This window comes from Furipterus horrens, unplaced genomic scaffold (genome assembly GCF_987537825.1).
Source record: "Furipterus horrens unplaced genomic scaffold, mFurHor1.1.pri manual_scaffold_6, whole genome shotgun sequence".
Classification (NCBI taxonomy): Eukaryota; Metazoa; Chordata; class Mammalia; order Chiroptera; family Furipteridae; genus Furipterus; species Furipterus horrens.
In genome coordinates, this window is record NW_028327176.1 from 102,292,555 (window position 1) to 102,311,941 (window position 19,387).

The 19,387-nt window shown below is 38.4% G+C and overlaps 1 protein-coding gene across 1 annotated transcript; it reads right to left on the reverse strand.

Annotated features, from left to right (window-relative positions):
* Window positions 1-16,435: 16,435 nt before the first annotated feature.
* PGK2 (phosphoglycerate kinase 2) lies at window positions 16,436-17,689 on the reverse strand. Its single transcript, XM_090280468.1, has one exon. The coding sequence runs from the start codon at window positions 17,687-17,689 to the stop codon at window positions 16,436-16,438; it is 1,254 nt and encodes a 417-aa protein (XP_090136594.1).
* Window positions 17,690-19,387: the final 1,698 nt, after the last annotated feature.

A 19,387-nucleotide genomic window follows, 5' to 3' on the forward strand; every position in this document is an offset into this window, starting at 1 on the left:
TGAATAGCTAATATGCATAATAATAACCTGGTATTATTCAGAGACTTAGAAAATGAACAGAATGTGTTGATTAGAAAAGCAAAAGTCATTTCACAGAAAGAGAGTATGAAAAAAATGAGAGAAACCATAACATATTCAGGAAATGGCTATAGGCACCTTGGACGAATCTTGAGAAACTAAGCTAGAAAGGTAGCTTAGCATAATTGTTTTTAATCCTGGCTGTCTAAAAAATATACTGATGCCTGGAATCTTCTACAGAATTTTTATAGGATAGGACTCTATATTTAATCCCCCCCCATCTTGCACAGTTACTTTTATTATTTTTTAATAGTTGCTGTACAGCAAGCGCTCTTTTTGTCACTGGAAATTGTATTTCTTTCTCTTTCCTCATCATAGAAAGTCACAGATTTGTCTCTAGTAGTGCTTGATATTTTGTCTCCTCTTCCCTCAATGTTTCTATGAATTTGTCATTTTCCTGTTTTAGTTTCCATGTGTCAGCTTCAAAATTCAATACTCTCTCTTTCAGGTTGGTTACTGCCTGCCTCAGAAGTCCATTTCACTCACTTTATAAGTGAAGCTTTCACTTAAAGAAAGGGACTCATCACTTTTTGCTTTGATTAAGAGCTCTTTTTCCTTAAGTAGGTTCTGTAAAATATCTTGTTTCTCCTTTAGTTGCCTGATTTCTGTATGTGTTTGTTCATGTTGTTTTCCTTCTGGTTCAGAGGTGGCAGCAATTTAATCTGGCGTTCTCTGGTGATCTTTCTCAAGGGTTCCAATTGTTGCCTTTTTTCCATGCATTGATTTTTCTCAGCTCTTGGAGCTCTTCTTGGAACAATTTAGAAGACTCATTGAGTTCATCAGATTTCATTACCTTCAGAGAGACTGTGCATTCTGAGGTCATTGATCCAGTGGAGGGCTGTGGTGACATAGCTCAAAGTGACCTAGAAGAGCATTATTGGCCTTGCAAAGCTGTCCTATGCTAAGTTGAATTTGTGCTGATTCCTTCCCCAAATTCTGATTGTTGTCAAAGAAATAGCTTATCATGCTATAAGCTTCTCCCTCTCATTATTTTATTTTCAGCATCAGACAGTGCTTGTTGAACTCTCATTGCTTCTTTCGCAGCTATACTTTGTACAAGGCAAGCTCTAGAATTTCCTGACTGAGTGGCTGACTGCAGCTTCTGCACCTTACGCTTTAGCACTATCTGTCTCCCTTTCAGAAATCTGACTTCTTTCTGTTGTAGTTGATGTTGTGAGCCCAAAAGTGTCAGGGTTCATGTCATAACCCAGTGAAGGTGATACAGGGGTTGATGGTACAAAGCCAGCTCCAGAATTTCCTGAGTGGCTGACTACAGCTTTTGCCACTTATGCTTTAGCATGATGTACCTTCCTTTCAGAAGTTTCATTTCTCAGTCTTTTGTTTTACTGGATGTTAGTAAGCAGCAGTTTGCTGCTTCATATGAAGCTCTGACATTTCATACTTTTATCCTAGATCACTAAAAAGAGTTTCAAGTCTTTCATTCTCTGATCTTAAAATTGCCTGAGTGGATTACACCTCCTTCCTCTCGAAGTCAGATGTCTATTTCTATTTTTTAGATTTCTTCATCAGTGTCTCTTTTGTGAAGTTGGAGACATACCCTGTGAAGGAAGTCACACTGCTGCCCACTTGCCTCAGGGAATGTACTTAGTCAGAGCTAAGGCAAGACAAGATGAATAGATAGCATCTTGACAGTAGCTATCTATCACAAAGAGGCCTATTTGAGCCCATTGCCTCATTATAAGCCCTGTCTCCTGAGATGATCAGCTCTACATTACTGGAAGTGTTTCATCTGGGACTTTGGTCTACAAGGCTAGTCTCTAAGATCTTTTGCCAGTTTAAGAATCTGTCATATTTTCTTGTAAGTTCATCTCTTGTGAAACAACAGTTCAGAATTCCTTTGTGAAGGCATCCAATATTGGATGCTAAGAAATAGTATCTTAAGGAGAGAGGTGATTACTGAAGAAAGGATCCAGAGAGCATATGTATCCATTCATAAAATATTATTTACCTACTACTATATGCCAAGCCAGGCAGTCTGTTAGGTTGGGAGAAATAAAAATAAAACCAGGGTCTCTGACCTACAGGAGCTCACAATCTGTAATGAGACAGACAAGAAACAGAGAGTTGTCACCAGAGACATTCATTCCTCTCAGCACTTGTGTAGCACGTATCTGTAGGAACAAAGTGTCCGGCCCTGTTCTAAGTACTGGAAATATAGCACTAATAAAATTGACTAGATTCTTCCTTCCATAATCCTTGGGAAATAAAAATACAAATAACATGCCCAAGCATGGTCATTTTGATGAGTTACATTGATAAAAATAAGTGGACTATGAGAGAGAATAATTGGGGTGCTGCTTTAGACAGGGTGTTAGGAGTATCAATGAAGCTACTTTGGCCACAGTAGTAAAAGACCTAACAGTGGCACAAGTCTTAGGAGCATTCATTTTTATTCTGAAAGCCCAGAGGTTATTGATCCCAGAGTGGGTTTAGTGGCTTGATCAAGGACCAGGCCTTTTCCATCCTTCTCTTCCCCACCCCCGCAACATTTCGGCATTTTCTCAGGCTTGTTGCTCCATGGTGGCAAGACTGTTGCCATAGCCACAGACATTACCTTCACTTCCAGGTTTGAAAGCTGGAAGGGAGAAAGAGGTAGGGAAGATGGGGCAAGATAACCTTTTTCCTAGCGTCTCTCCTCATTTTATCAGGAAAAAATCCTTCCTACAAGCTCAGTGTTTTCTCAGCCAACTTCTCTTTAAAACTCGTTGAACACAAAAGGTCACTTGTCTACATCTAATTCTGTGACCAGAGAAGTGGCCACAGTTGATGCAAAATCATTATATGTGGTCTAATTTAGATTTTTGGCAACAAAGAAGACAGGGTGAACTTGGGTTAGTAAATGGTGGCTGCCAAATCAGGGAATGCTCTCTGAGGAGGTGACGTTTGAACTCAAATCTAAATGAAGAGCTGATGGTTGCCAAAGAGGTCAGGGTGGGGAGGGTGGGAATCAAAAAAATGATGAGGTGGTGTCCGTCTTGTACTGTGTACCATGGCAGTACTGGGACAGGGTCGTACTGGGACTAGGAGACTTAGCCCCCAGTAGCTTCGGGGCCATCAGGGGCCCCAGGCCTCCATGGACTCGGACACAGGACAGGCCATTCGGGGCGGCCACATCCCCAAGTCAACCCAGCTCCTCGTCACTGAGCTGCCGCTATGACAAGGACACGTGTTGCCCTACTTTTCCCGGAGCAGCGAGCCCCCTTCCAGAAGTGTGTGTTGTCATCGGTCTCAAATGACCACTCCAGCGGCAGTGCCGCGGTGTGCGGCCGGGGACCCACACAGCGGACCCGCACCCACTGCTCTGCGCGGGCCTGGGGCTGCAGCGACCTCAGCGGGAGCCGCCCAGGCACCCCGAGCCTGCGCTGCCACTTCGGCCCCTGGGAGAGCTGTTACTATTTATTACTCCGTGTTATTCTTACTGTTAAACTTCATCGGACTCTCAATTCAAGGAACTGATATTATGTATTTTTTCTCTCATTCCTCACCCTCATACTGAAATGTTTCTGGAATTTTCTTAGATTATATACTCAATAACTTAATTTTTATAGATTATAAGGCCCTAAGAGAATCTATTAAGATCTGAAGAATCTATTAATGACCTGAAAAAATAACCTACACACTTCTCCATAGGGTTATTCACAGATTCACTGAGTTCTCTAAATAAGAACATTTGCTACTGAACAGGAACGTTGAAACAACTCTCTTACCCAGATAATGTTCAACTTTTAAAAATAAATTTTATCATTATAATTTAAAATTTCCATGATTGCTGCAAATTTAGACTTAGGTTACTTCATCCATGAGTTAAATAAAAATGTGCTAATATTACCTGGTTTTACATTTGGAAATTCACCCTAATTTTGGTCAGATGGAATCATCCAACTTTTAAAAATGATTAACTTTGTCTCTTTAATGCTTCATTCTCACTTTCCATGTCATCTTTGTCCAAAGTTATAAATCTGATGTGTTATAAGGACCCTGTATAATGATTTCCTGGATTTCTTAGCATTTTAGTAATTAAAAACAAATATATTGTTATTGTTTTATTTAGGCAATATTTTTTAAAAATCAGTATAAAATGCGTCTTACTCTTTGGATATGTTAGTACTCATCATTTAATTTATTACTTTTATTCACCATTTTTTATTAGGTGGTATAATATGTAAACACTTTGAAAGGGGAGTATCAAGATATTTAAGATGCCAAGTGTCATTCTTCAAAAACGAATTATTCTTTCAGGAACTGTTTGGACTGGTCTGCCTTATCTTTCCCCTCTCTGGAAAATGGGAATGAAAGTGCACCTGGATCAGTTACGCAGCCAAAGAAAATTAGAGGAATTGGATTTGGAGATAGTTTTAAAAGAAAGCTCTGTGAAACTTATGGCAAGAGCATCCAGTAGCGAAATGGAATAGAAAAAAAAAAAAAAAAAAAAAAACAGAAAAAGTAATATGAACAAACTTTACTTAAATTCTGCCATTTCTCTCATTAAGCATTTTTTAAAATGTAAAAGTCATTTTGCTGCTTTTGCAACTTATTGTTTAGCAGTCTTTTTTTTTAAGAATTTGATTTCTAAGTCTATTTTAGCTGGTGTCAGTAAGCAGCAATTTGCTGCTTCATTTGAAACTGATGTTTCATACTTCTGTTTAGATCACTACAAAGAGTTTTAAGTCTCATTCTCTGCTCTCAATATTGCCAGAGTGGCTTCCACCTCCTTCCTCTCCAAGTCAGGCATCTCTTCTTCTTTTTCAGACTCCTTCATCAGCAGCTCTTTTGTGAAGTGGGAGATGTGTACTGTGAAGGAAGCCACATTGCTGCACACTTGCCGCAAGCCAGAACCAAGGCCACCAAATCAGGAGGCCATCTCTGGGTTCATAGGACTGACCTGGTGCACTCTGCCAAAAACGTGAAGTGACGGTGGGCAATAGTGCCAGCTGTCCAGGAATTGCTGCGTGGGCGGGGCTAAAGCATCGTATGCAGGACCTGTTGCTAGGCAACACCGAGGTGTTGGGGGGAGGGCTTCCACGTTGGGCACCTGGGAATGAGGAGGCCTGGCACACCATGTAAAAGACGATAGAAAAAATGTGTATGCCAAAACATCAGTAGTGATACTTTGGTCTGTTTCATGACTAAGAAACAGAATGCAGTAAAATTTTAATAATCCAAGCAGGTTTTAAACACTGAGAGAATGACCAGAGCTCAAGAGAGTATGCTTCAGTGTATTTCAGAACAGATCCAACTCAAATATTGCTAAGGGTGTTGCAAAGTTACTGCAGGTGAACAGAAGACTTCATCCATTCTATGGCACCCACCTGAATTTGTTTAATATATGTGGTTTCCTAAAATACTTCTTTTTCTCCAAGGAATTCTATTCTTGTGAAAATGTTCGTAATCCTAAGAGTGGTAGTGTACGTAAACCATTCTCCTACTATTGATAATGTAAGTGCTTACATAGTTAGAACTTTCTGCCACTGTGGTGAACACGTTCGTTTGAAAGACTGTCTCATAAGTTTTCACACACAACCCTAATATATCTTCATAGCATTTCCACTTTTTACACAAGACATTAAGAACTTATATGTCTTCCATCTGGTAAAATATGAAAAATATTTATTATCAGTATCTTGTGACTTTCAATAATGACTTCTTACTGATTAAATAGGAATTCCACATTCCTTTTTTCTCTAATAATTGATTATCCTGTATCTTGGCTGGCTGGCTTTCTTTTCTGAAGCATACTATATTAAATGGAATATTCTATTTCTTTTGCCAAGAAAAGAAACGTAATTGATTGTGAGAATGAAGTTCCTCTTTTGTAGCCTCCTGGACATTTTTACCTTTCTGCTCCCAGGGTGCAACTAACACCAAAGAAACTTCCTGATTATGAGGATGCAGTTCTTGTTAAGTATCCCAGTTGATATTGCTATATTTCTGCTCTGAGTGTGCAGCTTCTGTTTTACCACTTGTCTTTGAGTATCCTGTACCTTATACTCTCAATGTATAAAACACAGCAGCACCCCATCATCATGTATATCAGCATGTACTAAATACTGTGCTATGCCCTCCTGGAACATAGAAAAGAAGTAATCTTTGACCTTCAGTAGCTGGAGGAGATGGGTATGCAAACAAATGAAAATTCCAGTAATGTTAAAGAGTAAAATAAGAGGCTTGCATAAAGAAGAAAATACCCCAGAGGTCTGATTCATTTATCTGAATGTGTGTGTTGGACAAGGGAAAGTGGAGGCAAGGCTTCTTTCATGGGTAATATCTGAGCCTATCCAGTTCAGTCCATTTTCTTTTTGATTGTAGATATTTTTTTCCTAACTGAAAAGACAATCAGAGCACCAATTTAAACTCTATAAGAGAGTGTACAGTGAAAAATAAGCCTCTTTCTCATGAGAATTTTTTGCTATCTGCATAAGCAACCAAATCAAGGCTTTAAACAACCAAAAACAAATAAACAAGCAAACAAAAACAAAACAAACACTTAAATGTACAGGTATTTTTATGAACTATGAATTTCTTCTTTAGACATGAACTTTGGACTCACCTACTTTTTATAAGGTAAAGAATAATTGAATCCATTTCACTATATTATATTCTATTTTTTAAGTTCTCAGACTTTATAGTTTTGGGAGAATTTGCTTTCATATATAGGAATTAAGAGTCAAATTGCAAAAGAATTTATAGTTGGAGAGCCAAAGTTATGATTTTTTTTTAATGTCTCTAAAATTTAGACCTCCATGTCACGTGTCTATTAGCTCCTGGGCCATTTTTTCTTATTTTTCAAGAGTAGGTAAAAAGGGTAGCCAATGGTCTCAAGTATACCAGTCAGGGTTTCAGACCCATATAATTCACAAACAAAAGGAACCCCAGAAAATATGTAGATAATATATCATTTTTCAGATAAAAGAGGCCAGAGTGAAATAATTTGCATCAGTTAAAAAAACTAGATATTGACATGACTGTTGCTAGAACTAATTCCTATTTCCTTTAAAAGTGGTTATTCTATACAAGTGATTATTAAATTTAGCTGAAATAGAAACACTGGGACGTGGGGAGGGGGTGGTGAGGGATTGAGAGAAAAAAAAAAAAAGATAAAGAAACCTTTGAGAGCTGGTTAAAATACAGATTCCTGGATCCACTCCCAGAACTGTGATTCAGTAGGTCTCCTGCATAGCCCAATAATCTGCATTAATGAGTTTCTAGGTGTTGCTGGCCTGGAAAGAACACATTGAGAGCTTCGTTCTGCAGCATCACTTTGAGGTGTTGGGTGTTAAATCTTCTTAATTCCAAGCTTCTGAAAATTTACTACTAGGCATTTCTCCCGGGGCAAGTCTATATTACCTTTTCTTCCTGGCAAGACACATCTCTCTGCAGTGCACCTAAAGGCTTTATTTGCTAATGAATTGGTCTGAGACCTAAAGATTTTCTGATCAATTAGTTATTAATGTAATTTAAATCTTGAGTTAATGCATGCATGCCACTTAAAGCAGTGAATACTAAAATACATTTATCATATCACCCTTTATCATCAAATTATTCTCCATCACCTTTCATGCTTACTTAAGCATCTCTTTGCAACTAGACAAGGTCTGTAAATTATTGTCACAATTTCTAATCTTGTCCATCTTCCTTTCCTTCCCTCTTTCAGTCCTGGAGTTCAGGTTGTCCTACCAGAAGTATACTCTAACCCGCAATGATCATACTTTTTTTTTCTCCTATTTCACAGACACAAACTGACTAAAATCATTCATCTTCTAAAGAAATCATAGTGTTTAATTCCAAGGTTTTATGAATATAATAAGAAAACAAAAATTAAATGCTTGGAATAAATGTTAAGTGTCTTATTTAAAAAAAATTTTTTTAAACATCATTAGGTCATTTTGTTTTTCTAAAACTGCGATTTTCTGATCAACCACTATAAATAACACATTAACTTATGTCAATTGTTTTCTATAAAAGCAATTATGTATGTTTTCAGATTTTAAAAAACCCTAACATTTAGACAGAATTTAACTAGGGTTGTTGACAGAAATATTCTCAACTATCTGTTTTGCTCCCCTACACAGAGACTAGAGGTTACTCATAGAAAATGAGGAATTATGAGACAGTATAGTACCTTATCTCAGTATTAGCATTTGGCATCAAAGAGCATCATGTTCTCTTTAATCTCTCTTTTCTTCCTTGTCTGGTAAAGATAGAGAAGAACCACAAAAAGCCATTTTAGAACAGAAGAGATTTGTTTCTAAATGAGGTTTATTTGGGGGAAGCAGAGGGAGGGTTCATCTTCTCAAGCATTTCATGAGCCTTAGATCCTCAGAAAGTCTTCTACGTGATTCTGAAGAGTTAAAAACACCTAGGTGTCAGGTAGCCTTGCTCTCAGAAATGACCCAGAGACGGTTCTAGGACTAAAAAATGGGTTTATTGAAGGAAGAGTGGGTGGGAAGAGGAAACTTCTGGACCAACTCAAGGGCCCGTGAAAAGCGAGGGAAAAGATGACTACCAATCCACCTTGCGGGCACATTGGAACAAGGGGGAAGTGGAAGGTGGAGGGAGGAGAGGAAATGGGAAAAGGGGAAGTGAAAATTCCCAGTCCCTCACTTGGACACATAGAAATCACCTGCTTGTGTGTCTGTAGGTGCTGTCTCCACACTTTGCCAAACACACATTTCTGTTAGGGTGAATTTACCCATTAACACATTCAGCAGGTCATTTACATTTCCCTGCTTTCCCCCTACCAGACCAGTCAACACATTGGGCGAGGTCCATCAATATTTCTTCTGGGAACGAGCAAAGTCCATTTTCATTTCCTATGGGAGGGGTTAGGTCCAGGTTAATTTGCATATGGTTCATTTGCATACGTCAAAAGTCCAGGTGGGCAGTCCAGCTACCCTCATGTTCTGACACTGGGGACATCTAAAGAGAGAAAAATGAAGACTCTACTTCTTTCTTCTCATCTTTGGGCTCAGTGGAGCAGTCTTCAGCAGGTTTGGCTACCTAATTTATGTGCAGTCAAATACAAAAAAAAAAAAATAATTCTGGGACCTGTATTCAACATTATTAGGAATGACAAGGTGGTAGAGCATTAAAACAAACAGGGCTCCACTGAGAGGGAGTCTGTGCAACTGACCGCACAAATCACGGGGCCAGGAACCCGACCCTGCCTTCAGCTTTCCATCTGGGTTACAAGCTCAGTTTATCTGCAGTGGGAAAGAGTCTGAGGATTCAGAGCAGAAACTATGCAGAAGTAAACAGTTTATGTATGTTTGGAGCATGTCTTTATACCTGTTGTTAAATAAAATACTTTGTAAACAATACATATGACATGAGTAAGAAGTACCTTGATTATGGAAATTTCCTCTATTAGAAAACTTACATAAATCTTGGGAGATTAAAATAGCAAAGTGTGAGTCTGTTAACATAAAACCTAACAAGCTCTCTTGGAAATCATATTATACACACTTTCCCATAAAGAAGGGAGGGTCATACATCATCAGCACATTACTTGGCACCTCAAATGATACACTTCATCTATATCATGTAGTACTTACCATAATGAAATAAAAGCATTTGCTTATTTTCTCTCTTACTTATAGGTCTGTGAACTCGGGAGAATTAACTATCATGTTTTAATAGCAGGGAGTAGCAACTGGGTCTAGAAATGATGTGGAATGAATACTTGAATGTACAAGTGAGTACATTAACCCACCTTCAGGATAAGGTTATTATTTATAGGATGCATTTAACTCAATACATCAATAGTTTTTAATCTTTAGGGGGAAAACTGTTACTCTTTGTGCTTTGTTATTATATACATAGTACATTTGTATAAATGAGAGACCAGTGATGTCTCTTCTTTTTTTGGGGGGGGGGTTCTGTCATTACTTATTTTTTAAAAATAATTTATTTGTTTACTTTTATTTATTTATTTTTAGAGAGAGGGGAAAGGAGAAAGAGAGAGAGAGAAACATCACTGTGTGGTTGCCTCTCACTCACGCTCCCAACTGGGGACCTGATGCACCTACTTTTAAAAATTATTTTATCATAGATTTATCAACTAATATTAATAAATAAGTTATTTTAATACAGAATATTTTGGGTCAAAAATGCACAGAAAATAAATGAATAGTAATGTCTAAGTATGTGAGTAAATAACTGAAATTGCAACCTTGGACGAACAAATAAGCCCCACTGTTTTTGCTTATATCAAAGCCCAAGGCAATCCTACCATCTTATGTTAACACTCTAAGTTTAAGGTTTACCTTTTAAATGTTTTTTACAAGAAGAAAATGAAGCAATTTTTATGTATTCAATTATAACATGTAACTAAAATTTTAGTTATGACTATATAAAATATTATAAACATATACATGTATATGTATGTGTGATATATATTTATATGTCGTCGTCGGCAGCCGTCCGTCTCGAGAGACGATGGTGTAGCTTCTTAAGAGTCTATCTGCACCGCCGAGAATGGCTGTGCAGTCCGACTCGGGAGTGACACGGTATCTGTCTCCTCCCGTGTTGAATCGACATCTTGCGATGACGCTGGAGTGTCCTCTCCAGTGAAGCTGAAGCTACAGAGCCTGGGCAGGGTGATATGGAGGGTCTGCTGTTGCCCATGCAGCAGACCCCCCCTCTCTTCGCAGCTGAAGGATCCAAGGGAAAGACGGAGTCAATACAGCTTGGCTTCAGGTGCGCCGCAGGAGTTGCTGGTGTTGACTACAATGTCAAACCGCCTTAGGGACTCCGGCTCCGGATTTTCTGTCGGGGTTTACTCCCTTAGCCTTTCCCCTGAAGAGGTATGCTGCAAGGCAGCGGAGGTTTTTTGGAGTCAGAGTTTTCCTTCTCTGATGTACCCTGACTGGAAGATCGAACCAGCGACACTTAGCTCGCAGGCCGACGCTCAATCCACTGAGCTAAACCAGCCAGGGCTATATTTATATGTAACAATACTATATATACTTCACTTTCTATGTCTACCTGAAATTCTATTTTCCCCCCATATTCTAATTCAAGTCACTGATTTTTTGTAGTTTCAATTCTTTCACTTACTTGCTGTAACCTCATTTAATATTTTATACTAGAAACACTGGAATTTGTTGTATCTTTTTATACCTTTTTCTAGCCTATTTTTAATCTTATATTACTGTCTTCTTAACTCATATAAACTGTTTTCATAATTTTTTCCATGAATTGTACTTGTTCATTTTTATCTTAGGGTTAATTACATAGAAAAGCATGATCTTCATGGTTCCAGTGTATTATATAAGTTTTAATACAGTTCTCTTTTCGATGTCTTTTTTTTTCATTGATAAATATCTACTTATTCATGAATAATGTACAACAGTTTCAATGTGGTATTTTTTTCCCATGAGTTTGTGAATGGACAGTTTATAGAGACGGATCTTTGCTGATGATCATTTTTTATGAGTTCTGGTGGTGATTTTTAAAAACCGAATTGTCATGTTTAAGTCTTCTGGTAATTGGTTCTTCTTCATGATGTCACAATGTCAGTTTTGCAGACTTCCTTAGAACACCTGCTTTCCAGACGAAATTCAATTTTACCTAAAGATGTTTATTTTCCATTGCTGGCAAAATTACTGCGGAATGTTTTCTTGGTGGGCGTCTGTCCCATGGCCTTCCTGCTGCTGGTGTAGGAGGTCAACCCTGCTCCACACTTACCTCGCGTAGTTCAACGGGTCGTTTACAGTTTCTGACAGGTTGATGAGATTTTACATAGCGAATTTCTTAGTTCCAAATGTGCCTTATTGAATTATCAGAAGTCATATCAGGGTAAACTTGTCCTGCAGTAAGATACGAGTTCTTTTTTAACTTACAAAATAAAAAAACCATTTAAGGTATGCTTTAAGTCTTTTAATATAAAATTATATGCTAAATTCCTGTTTAATGAAGGAAGAAAAGAGCTAAACCAGTTTCCTTTCATAGGTCGACCAAAGGGCATAATTTCGATTCTGTATTTAGAACTAATTTATTATTCTTTCATGTTCTTTTTCTTTAAATTATTTATTTATTTGTTTGTTTATTTATTTTTAGAGAGAGGAGAAAGGAGAAAGAGAGGGAAAGAAACATCACTGTGTGGTTGCCTCTCACTCGCGCCTCCAGCTGGGGACCTGACATGCATCCCAGTTATGTGCCCTGATAGGGAAGCGAACCAGCAACACTTGGTTCGCAGGCCCACATTCAATCCACTGAGCCACACCAGCCAGATCTTTCATTTTCTTAACACTGAATGTGAAATGTCATAATGGCCACTACCAAATATATGATTGCGTATTAAAAGGGAAGACGGCCCATTCTTAACCAGGCAAGCACGCAGTGTTATTTTCTAGGTTGTGGGTTGGATCCCGGGGTACATGGAGGGCACCCTGCTCTGCTTTTACTTTCGGAACTTATCTGGGATCACACCACGCTGGGGTTTTTAGGGCCACAGTTGCGAACTTCCGCTCCTCGGTGTCCGGGACCAGCGCCCTCACCACTGGTGCCTACGCTCCGCCACCGTCGCCACACGCAAGCTAGATGTCTTAAATTCACCTTTTATTATTCTTACATTTAGTAATAGTTTTAATGGAGCCCATGATCACCCAGCCAGAAAACACATCGCTCTGTTTCCTATTATCTAGATGTGATCATATTACTAAGTTCTGGCCAAAAGAATGCAAGCAAAATTAATATTTGTGACTCCCAATTTTCTTCCTTAATAATAGGATGCTTGCTCTGAACTCTTTCCCTGCCCAGTTGGCTGGAAAATTTCAAAATTCAATTGATCTTCATGCTCGTAGAGATGGAAGCCACAGGTGATAGTAAAGACATTTTGCTTGCCTGGGTCCTTGGACGAGCTCAACAAGAGTGTCTACTTACTCATAACCACCCTGAAGTGTCATATGAGAATGAAATAAATTTCTATGCTGACATCTTGGGCTGTATAGTTCTTTGTTGTGAGAGCTGTCTTGTTTACTGTAGGGCATTTAGTAATAGCTTTGGTGGCAAATGCTAGATGACTACAGCCCCTCCCCTCTGTCCCATTTGTGACAAACAAAACTGCCCATTTGGCAAATGTGCCCTACAAGGAAAAACTGTCCCTGGTTGAGAAACACTAGACTACAGACTAAAGTAGCAATTGCTACTGGTAAGTGAGATACTGCCTTAATAAATGGATAAAATATGGCATTCATTAGGGGTCAGGAAGAGAAATAGAAGGTGGGAAGGTGGTGATTACTTCCTGCTGTGGCATTTGTTGCCTATGGTATCAGAATAGGAATAACATGTGCCTCTAGGGCCCAAAGTTACAGGGAAAGTATTTAGTAAAAGCCAGAATATCTGTTTTTGTTGTTAAATGCTGTTTTAAGCAATATAAAACAAAAATGAGCTTATTTATTTTACAACTGGAAGCTTGTACTTCTTAAATCCCCTTCACCTATGTGTATGTTTGTGTGTGTGTCCACATGTGCACATAAGAAGGTAAGAAGATATATGGCTTCACAATCCCTTATTCTTATTCAAAACCCTTGCAGCCAGAGATGTTATGTAATCCCTAACCCTTTTATATTTTAGAATGATATTTTATTGTGTATGTCCTATATTACCCATTCCAGGAGGGGTGGAACTTTAAAACTAAATATATTACTATTTCATCAGTGAAATACAGTAATACTAACACTAAATGAAATAAAGATTAAAGCCCTGACTCGGGTGGCTCAGTCAGTTGGATGTCATCCTGCCAAGCGAAAGGTTACCAGTTTGATTCCCAGTCCGGGCACACGCCTGGGTTGCGGGTTCAGTCCCTGGCTGGGGTGTGAACGAGAAGCAACTGATTGATATTTCTCTTTGACATCAATGTTTCTCTCCCTTTTTTCTCCTTCCCTTTCCCTCTCTCTAAAAATGACAAATATTTTTTAAAAAATGAGCACAGCCAGGAAATATTGGACAATCTGCTTATTGCCTGCAACCTAAATTGGCTAATAGATCAGGAAAGTGAGTTCTGAGTTGAACAATCTGTCCCAATACCACAAACAGCAATAAAAAGAATGATACCATTTTCTCAAATTTTGGGGCATTTCAGCCAAAAATATAAGGATACCATGGGCAAAAGTCAAATTATAGGTGCATCTTTCCCATCCCTGTTTACTTTTTCAGAGGGCCACAAGTTAACTACTCTTAAGATGAAGAACAAGACAGTAGATCCAGCAAATAGACCAATTAGTTAAAAGCAAGAACTATAACTGGAAGAAATTTTGGAGTGAGGTTCTTTCACATGTAATTATATAGACCAGGAATCTTGATTCTTGAGAAGTTGTGTGCCAGAATAAGAAATCATTGCTTTCTTGAAACTGCACCAACAAGGAGAAAGCTGGAAAAGCTTTGCTGTTGCCTATCATGGTCCATGTCTCCGACATTGCCTTTAGAAAGATTAGGAAAAAAGGAAAATTTCCCACATGACAAAATTTGGGGCTAAAAAGTAAAATGAGTAGGAGACGTCCTTCCAGAGAACAAAGCCAGAGTCTAACCAAGGAAATGCTTCCACTACCAGCTCAAGTTCTTGAAACTTTGATCCAGCATAACTTATTTATAATTATAATGAACCAATGTCTTTTTATGTGAAGATTTTTATTGCACTTTCCTATTTCTTTTCTGCCCTTCTATATTGGGTGTGTATAGAGAGAGTTGTTGGAGTTATAAAAAAAATAAATGACTATACTTTCTAGTTTCCCATATTGGGTGTCTCTGGGTGATTTTTTTTTTTTTTTTAATGTCTTTGACAGTCTGATTTAAAAAGAAACCATGAATTTTACTCCAGTATTTATTCACCTCTACTTTATTTTAGTAATAGAATCTATTACTTTTTAGTTGAATACGAGGTACGCAACTAAAGAGAATACATTCCCAAGCCTCCCTTCCAAAATGGGCCTTATCATACAACTAACAGCCAATAGAGTAAGTGAAAAAAAAAATCTCTGAACTTTTTGGGTCACGTATTTTTTTAAAAATGTATTGCTTTTCTTTAACTCCACCTTTGGGCTCGTTATCAAGTAGTAAAAGCTCAGACACCTCAGACAGAGAGATGGAACTCACTTACTGAGAGTGACAGGTTTGTGCCACTAGTTTGGTTTTCTAGGTGACTTCATGATGAAGAGCCCATCTATGTGCGCTAGTCTTATACTCAAGGCAATAATATGCTATAATGTTGTTTCAGCTACTGTAATATTGACTTTTTTTAAATTTGTTTTTAGGTCTGTATCTTAACTCTTACATCTTCTTTGTGATTACAATGATATTATTAATATTATTCTTAGAAATAAGTTGAAGTTTTAGGTATTTTAAGATTATATATTAACTTCAATTATCCAGGATGTTGAATATATAGAATTGATCTGGACCTATGAGACAAAAGTCATGATTGCTGGGAGAATTTACTCTGCATTTTTACTCTTAATTTGATTCCAACATTGCTCTCAACCAACTCTGTCTACATGACTGGGCAAAATATTCTCCAGTAGGTATTTTTCACTTTGTTTAGATTTTGTAGTATTATCTTATTCTGTTTTCTAATATAGAGAAGTTTTTGTATCTCTATTTTCCCAAACTACCTTTATATATATTTCCTACACATCTTAAAAATACAGTTTTTAGATTTAGCAGTTACATTATCTATTTATTAAACAATATCTGAATTAAAAAGAAAAAAAAATTAGACCTGGCTTTGATTTGTAGCTCTCATTCTGACAGACATGTGTGTACTCTTGTGCATCTATATACACAGACATACCTTCCTTGGGTTTAATGCCTTTTTTCTTTTTTACTTCACGGGTTTATTAAGAATCTTTTATTTCTCATCTTCCTTATTTAGTAAGATATTTCCTCTTAGCAGAACTTCAATGGTCCTCATGAGTTCTTAAATGTAATTTTCTTTCTCAGTTTATTTCCACATTTTTATTGTTTAATAGTTTGTCAATTTCTAACCCACCCTTCCACAAAACTTAGGGGTTTGTCTTATTTCTATGTTTCAGGTGGTGGAACAATAATAAAGCTGGACTAAAATAAAAGGAGGAGACATTCAACTTATTTACCTCACTTTAATAGCAACCCACTTCCTACAAATCACAATGGTGAAGTTCAAATGAGATCTTAAAGAAAGTAGGTAAACTCAGGACAGAAGTAAAGTGAATTGCATTGTTGTGCTGATGTTAAGAGTTGCTGATGGTTCATTGCCTGGGTCTTGATACAAGGGTATATTTTAACACCAATTGAGAAGTAAAAGCACTAAGTCGACTTAAGGGTTGTGGACAGGAAGCAGTAGGAAGGCACACTTGGTCAACTACAGGTTGCTGAGGGCATCCACTCCAGGGAGAACTTTACCCTCCAGAAGCTCTAGACTGGCCCCTCCTCCAGTGCTCATATGGCTGACTTTATCTTCAGTGTTCCATTTGACACAGCAAGTAGCAGTGTCTCCACCTCCTATAATGGTGATACATCCCCTGGAAGTGGCTTTCACAATTTCATCCATAAGGGCTTTAGTTCCCTTAGCAAAGGCATCCCATTCAAATACCCCTACAGGTCCATTCCACACAATTAGCTTGGCTTGAGCCACAACTTGAGCATACTTCTTGTTGGTCTCAGGACCACAGTCCAAAGCCATCCAGCCAGTGGGTATGCCTGATGCTATTGTGGCCTTGCCAACGTTAGCATTCTCCTCAAACTTGTCAGCAGTGACAAAGTCAATAGGAAAGGTAATGTTCACACCATTCTTATCAGCTTTGGCCATGATCTCCTTCACGATCTTGGCTCCCTCTTTATCAAACAGGGAAGCACCAATCTCCATGTTGTTGAGTACCTTAAGGAAGGTATAAGCCATTCCACCACCAATAATCATCTGATTGACCTTGTCCAGCATATTTTTGATGAGTTGGATCTTGTCTGCCACTTTGGCTCCGCCAAGTATAGCCAGAAAGGGTCTCTCTGGGTTTTCCAAGGCTTTGGCAAAGTAATCCAGTTCCTTCTTCATCAGGAATCCAGATGCCTTCTGAGGCAGATTCACTCCCACCATGGAACTGTGGGCCCGGTGAGCAGTGCCAAAGGCGTCATTGACATAGACATCCCCTAGCTTTGACAGTGATTCTTGGAAGTCTTTTATTTTTTGTGGCTCAGCTTTAAGCTTATTTCCAGAAGGATCTTGGCCCTTCCCTTCTTCCTCCACATGAAAGCGTAAATTCTCCAGCAAGATGACTGAACCAATTGCTGGGTTTGCACAGGCTTTTTCTACTTCTGGGCCCACACAGTCCTTCAGGAACAGAACATCCTTACCCAGCAAGGATTTGAGCTCAGTAGCAACAGGCTCCAAGGAGTATTTATCAGGCATGGGAACACCGTCAGGTCGACCCAGATGACTCATAAGAACGACCGACTTGGCTCCGTTATCCAAGCAGAACTTGATGCTTGGGATTGAAGCCTTGATTCTCTGGTTGTTTGTAATATGGTTGTTCTTCATGGGAACATTGAAGTCTACTCTCATAATGACTCGTTTATTTTTAACATCCAGTTTGTCCAAAGTTAACTTCTTCGAAAGAGACATCTTGACAATACAAACACGATGCTGAAGAACCACTTCACTGCTGCGGGAAGGCGTGAGTCCGTGATGTTTCTAATGCCCTTCCCCTTGGCCCGCCTCTTTATTCACAGCACTAAGTCTCCCAAACAGCAGTTATCATTGGACTGGGGAAAGGAAACCTCGTTCTGTGATTGGTCAATGGTCCTGTCAATCTGGATTTAGAGTATGTTGCTTGGCGCAGACTCGAGCCGCTCAACCGTCACAGCTGAGGGTGAGTCTGGAGTATTGGTCCCTGGCTTGGGTGACACAGACCGTTGAGGAAGGGAAGAAATCCTGGGATAAGGAAGGTCTTGAAGTGCAGGCCTCCCGCTGGTTCTCTTTTCCACATCCCCCTTTTATAATTGTGCTTATTTAAAACAAAAACAAAAACATATTCCTGACCAATTTTTAATACTAATTACATTGAGGTATAAAAAATTATACAGAACCTAAATAAAGAATGTTTAAAATAATGAGTCTATGAAATCTTGTTTATTCAAGGTAACATAGTACGCTTGTGTTTTTCCTTGTCTTGATAAATATTTCTGTTAAGAGCATAAGTTGGTGTTAGTCTTTGGCTTTAGGTACATTATAGGGAGGGTGTTGGGAATATATTTTCATTGTCTTGCTGCTTCCATTCTCAGGCTACAGTGAGAGAATGCTTGGTGGCTTCTTCAGGAAAAGCCCATAAGATCACAGCAAAGAGAGTGACTGTGAAGCACCAAGGATGATGAGAACATTTTTTCAGGCTGCAAAGTTATAATGAAGCCCTTGACTTTTTCCCTCCTCTTTGTTTTACTATCTGTATATTTAGAAATTGAGCAGAAAAGAGGAATGCTTTTCATGAGGTTGAATATGTCTGTTGAACTGGAAAAGAGTGAGAGATTTTACTTTTGGAGAGAGTACTTAAGGCTGACTGATTTAGTAATGGAAACTGGCTTTGCTATTAATTAAAATGGCAGTTTCCTTATGTTGAATGAACTAAATATGTAGCATAAAGACATTGTCAAAAATTATTTGAAGAACTTACTTACTAGGATAGCTATGATAATAATAAAAAAGACAGACAATAGCTAGTGTTGACAAGGATGTGGAGAAAATGGAACCCTCTTTTATTGATGGCAGGAATGTCAAATGGTGCAGCCCCTTTAGAAAACATATCATGTGGTTTAATCTATTACAGCATGTTGAAGATAACACTGCCATACAGAAAGGGTACAGGTAGGGGAGGGGAGAGGGTTGTAATCTATATTAGGTCTAGGGAAAGGAAAAGCAAAGAGTGAGGATATATGACTTCGTACTTGCAGAATTAACTAGGGAAATTGAAGAGAGTTATTACATGAATTCATTACAGAAGACAAGGATATTTAATTCTGATAAGCTTAATACGAATATCCTTTAAGGGTATATATATAATCTCTTACAAATGGTGAGATATCACTGGTTTTTTTTTTAATATGGAGGAGTCCTAAGCAATAGATGCCAATTCTCTGTCATCATCTAGCTCTGGAGATGCCAGCAGTGAGACAGAGAAGTAGAGGTCCTTTTAGTAACTACTAAGGCCTGTATGATATTTATATGACCTTAATATAAATAAGTTCTTGCATCTTCTGGGCAGCAGAAATAAGTGGCCTTTAGTAGAAGTCCAGAGTCCCAGGAGAAAGGCTAGGTTGCTGTACAGGA